The sequence below is a fragment of the Castanea sativa genome, chromosome 1 (assembly GCF_040712315.1).
Source record: "Castanea sativa cultivar Marrone di Chiusa Pesio chromosome 1, ASM4071231v1".
Classification (NCBI taxonomy): domain Eukaryota; kingdom Viridiplantae; phylum Streptophyta; class Magnoliopsida; order Fagales; family Fagaceae; genus Castanea; species Castanea sativa.
This window is the reverse complement of record NC_134013.1, coordinates 70,412,176-70,413,740: the sequence shown is the minus strand read 5'-3', so window position 1 is coordinate 70,413,740 and position 1,565 is coordinate 70,412,176. Positions and strand designations below refer to the sequence as shown.

Genomic DNA, 1,565 nt, shown 5'->3' with positions numbered 1-1,565 from the left:
GTGCAGGCACAATATGTTTGCTTGTCTCCTCCTATACCTCCACTTTCATCACTATCATCAAACCTGGCCCCTCAAAGTGAAGCCTCACTGCCTCCCACATAATCATGTAAATAAAAAACACCACATATCTTGCAGTAAATTAATCAAATTTTATCTACATTTTCCAATTCTCTATAAAAGTGTTACACTAGCAAGTAGCACCCTCATTCCAAGAGTCCAAGAGTCCAAGACCCTATTTTTCCTTTTGACTCAGCTAGGAAAAAAACACAATATGGAGGTGAGGAAGATCACAAAGAGTGAGAGAGTAATAGAAGAGAGAGACCATGAAGATGGTAGTACTGGTCACACAATTTTGTTCACAGCTGGAACACTAGCTCTCCTGATGGCATGTGTGAAATGTGCTATGCTAACTTTACTAGTCGAGCAATGGCGTGCATGGGTTTTTCTAGTGCTCAACCTTGTTCTCTTAGCCATTCTTTTCACATCTACACGGTCTGAGGAGGCCTCCAAAGAAACCCAACAATGCAACAACAATGTGGCAATGAAGGATGAAAGGAACAAGAAGAATAAGAGTCATTGTTGTACATGGTCAGCACCAGAAGTTGAAGAATGTACTATAGAGTGCAAGGAGATTGTACATAGTGAGAAAATTATTAGTAGTGGGAACAATGAGCCAGAAGAGAAAGTTGAAGACGATGCTGAGATTCCAAGGCTGTCAAAGGAGGAGCTGAATGAGAGAGTGGAAACTTTCATTGCTATGTTTAGGCAGCATTTGGTTTCAGATGCTAAGAAAGGTAGAGCCCAGTATTTTGATAAGTCAGAAAGAGCTAAAACTTTGAATTTTCAAAGGGTGTCTAACTCTAACATTAACTTGACCTCTCCTCTCCAAGGGGTCAAGTGTTTAAATGTAGAAGTCAAGGGGTGAATGTTATATTTATTCAAAGTTAAGAGGTTCAATTTTGTTTAAAATATGTGATTTGTTTCTTTTTGGTGTTACATATGCGATATTGTTATTTACTTATTTGTCCAGCACAAAAGAAAAAAGAAAAAAAAAATCACTTATTATTTGTCACGTCAAATTAAACCTAATTTTGGCAGCCACAATCAAGGTAATAAGTAGATCAACCCTCAAACTTAACTAGATGTAGACTGTGATTAGAAAGAAAACTGTTTCATTAGATGAGTTCTAACCACAATATTTTGATTTTGATTTTTCTTTTTGCCTTTTCAATATTATGTCAAAGTTCAATAATTATAGTCACAATCTTGTTGTAGATTCATGAACATGGGTCAGATGTATTATTGAACCACCTGTCCATTTTTTTCTCTCTTTTTAGCTAATGTCGTTGACTGATCATAAGGTCCTTGCTTAACCTCCAATCCAATCAATTAAGTTGATGTTTTGCAATTTGATTATGAATTAGCATAGTTCTTTTTGTCAGTATGACCTCTCTTTTTAACGTGTTTAATATTTTCATTTGGTCGGATCAACTTGCAATAGATTGGATGGTTATGTGGCTGGGAAATATTCAGACCCTACCCTATCTTTTTCAATCACTCAATAC

The 1,565-nt window shown here is 36.3% G+C and overlaps 1 protein-coding gene across 1 annotated transcript; it reads left to right on the top strand.

Moving 5' to 3' along the window:
* The first annotated feature begins 210 nt into the window (after positions 1–210).
* Positions 211–957, top strand: LOC142622732 (uncharacterized). Its single transcript, XM_075796260.1, has one exon. It carries the CDS (start codon positions 272–274, stop codon positions 923–925), a length of 654 nt encoding a protein of 217 aa, XP_075652375.1. The 5' UTR covers positions 211–271; the 3' UTR covers positions 926–957.
* Positions 958–1,565: the final 608 nt, after the last annotated feature.

Excerpts from the sequence above, each read along its gene's own strand:
- LOC142622732 (XM_075796260.1), top strand. The coding sequence starts at position 272 with ATGGAGGTGAGGAAGATCACAAAGAGTGAGAGAGTAATAGAAGAGAGA.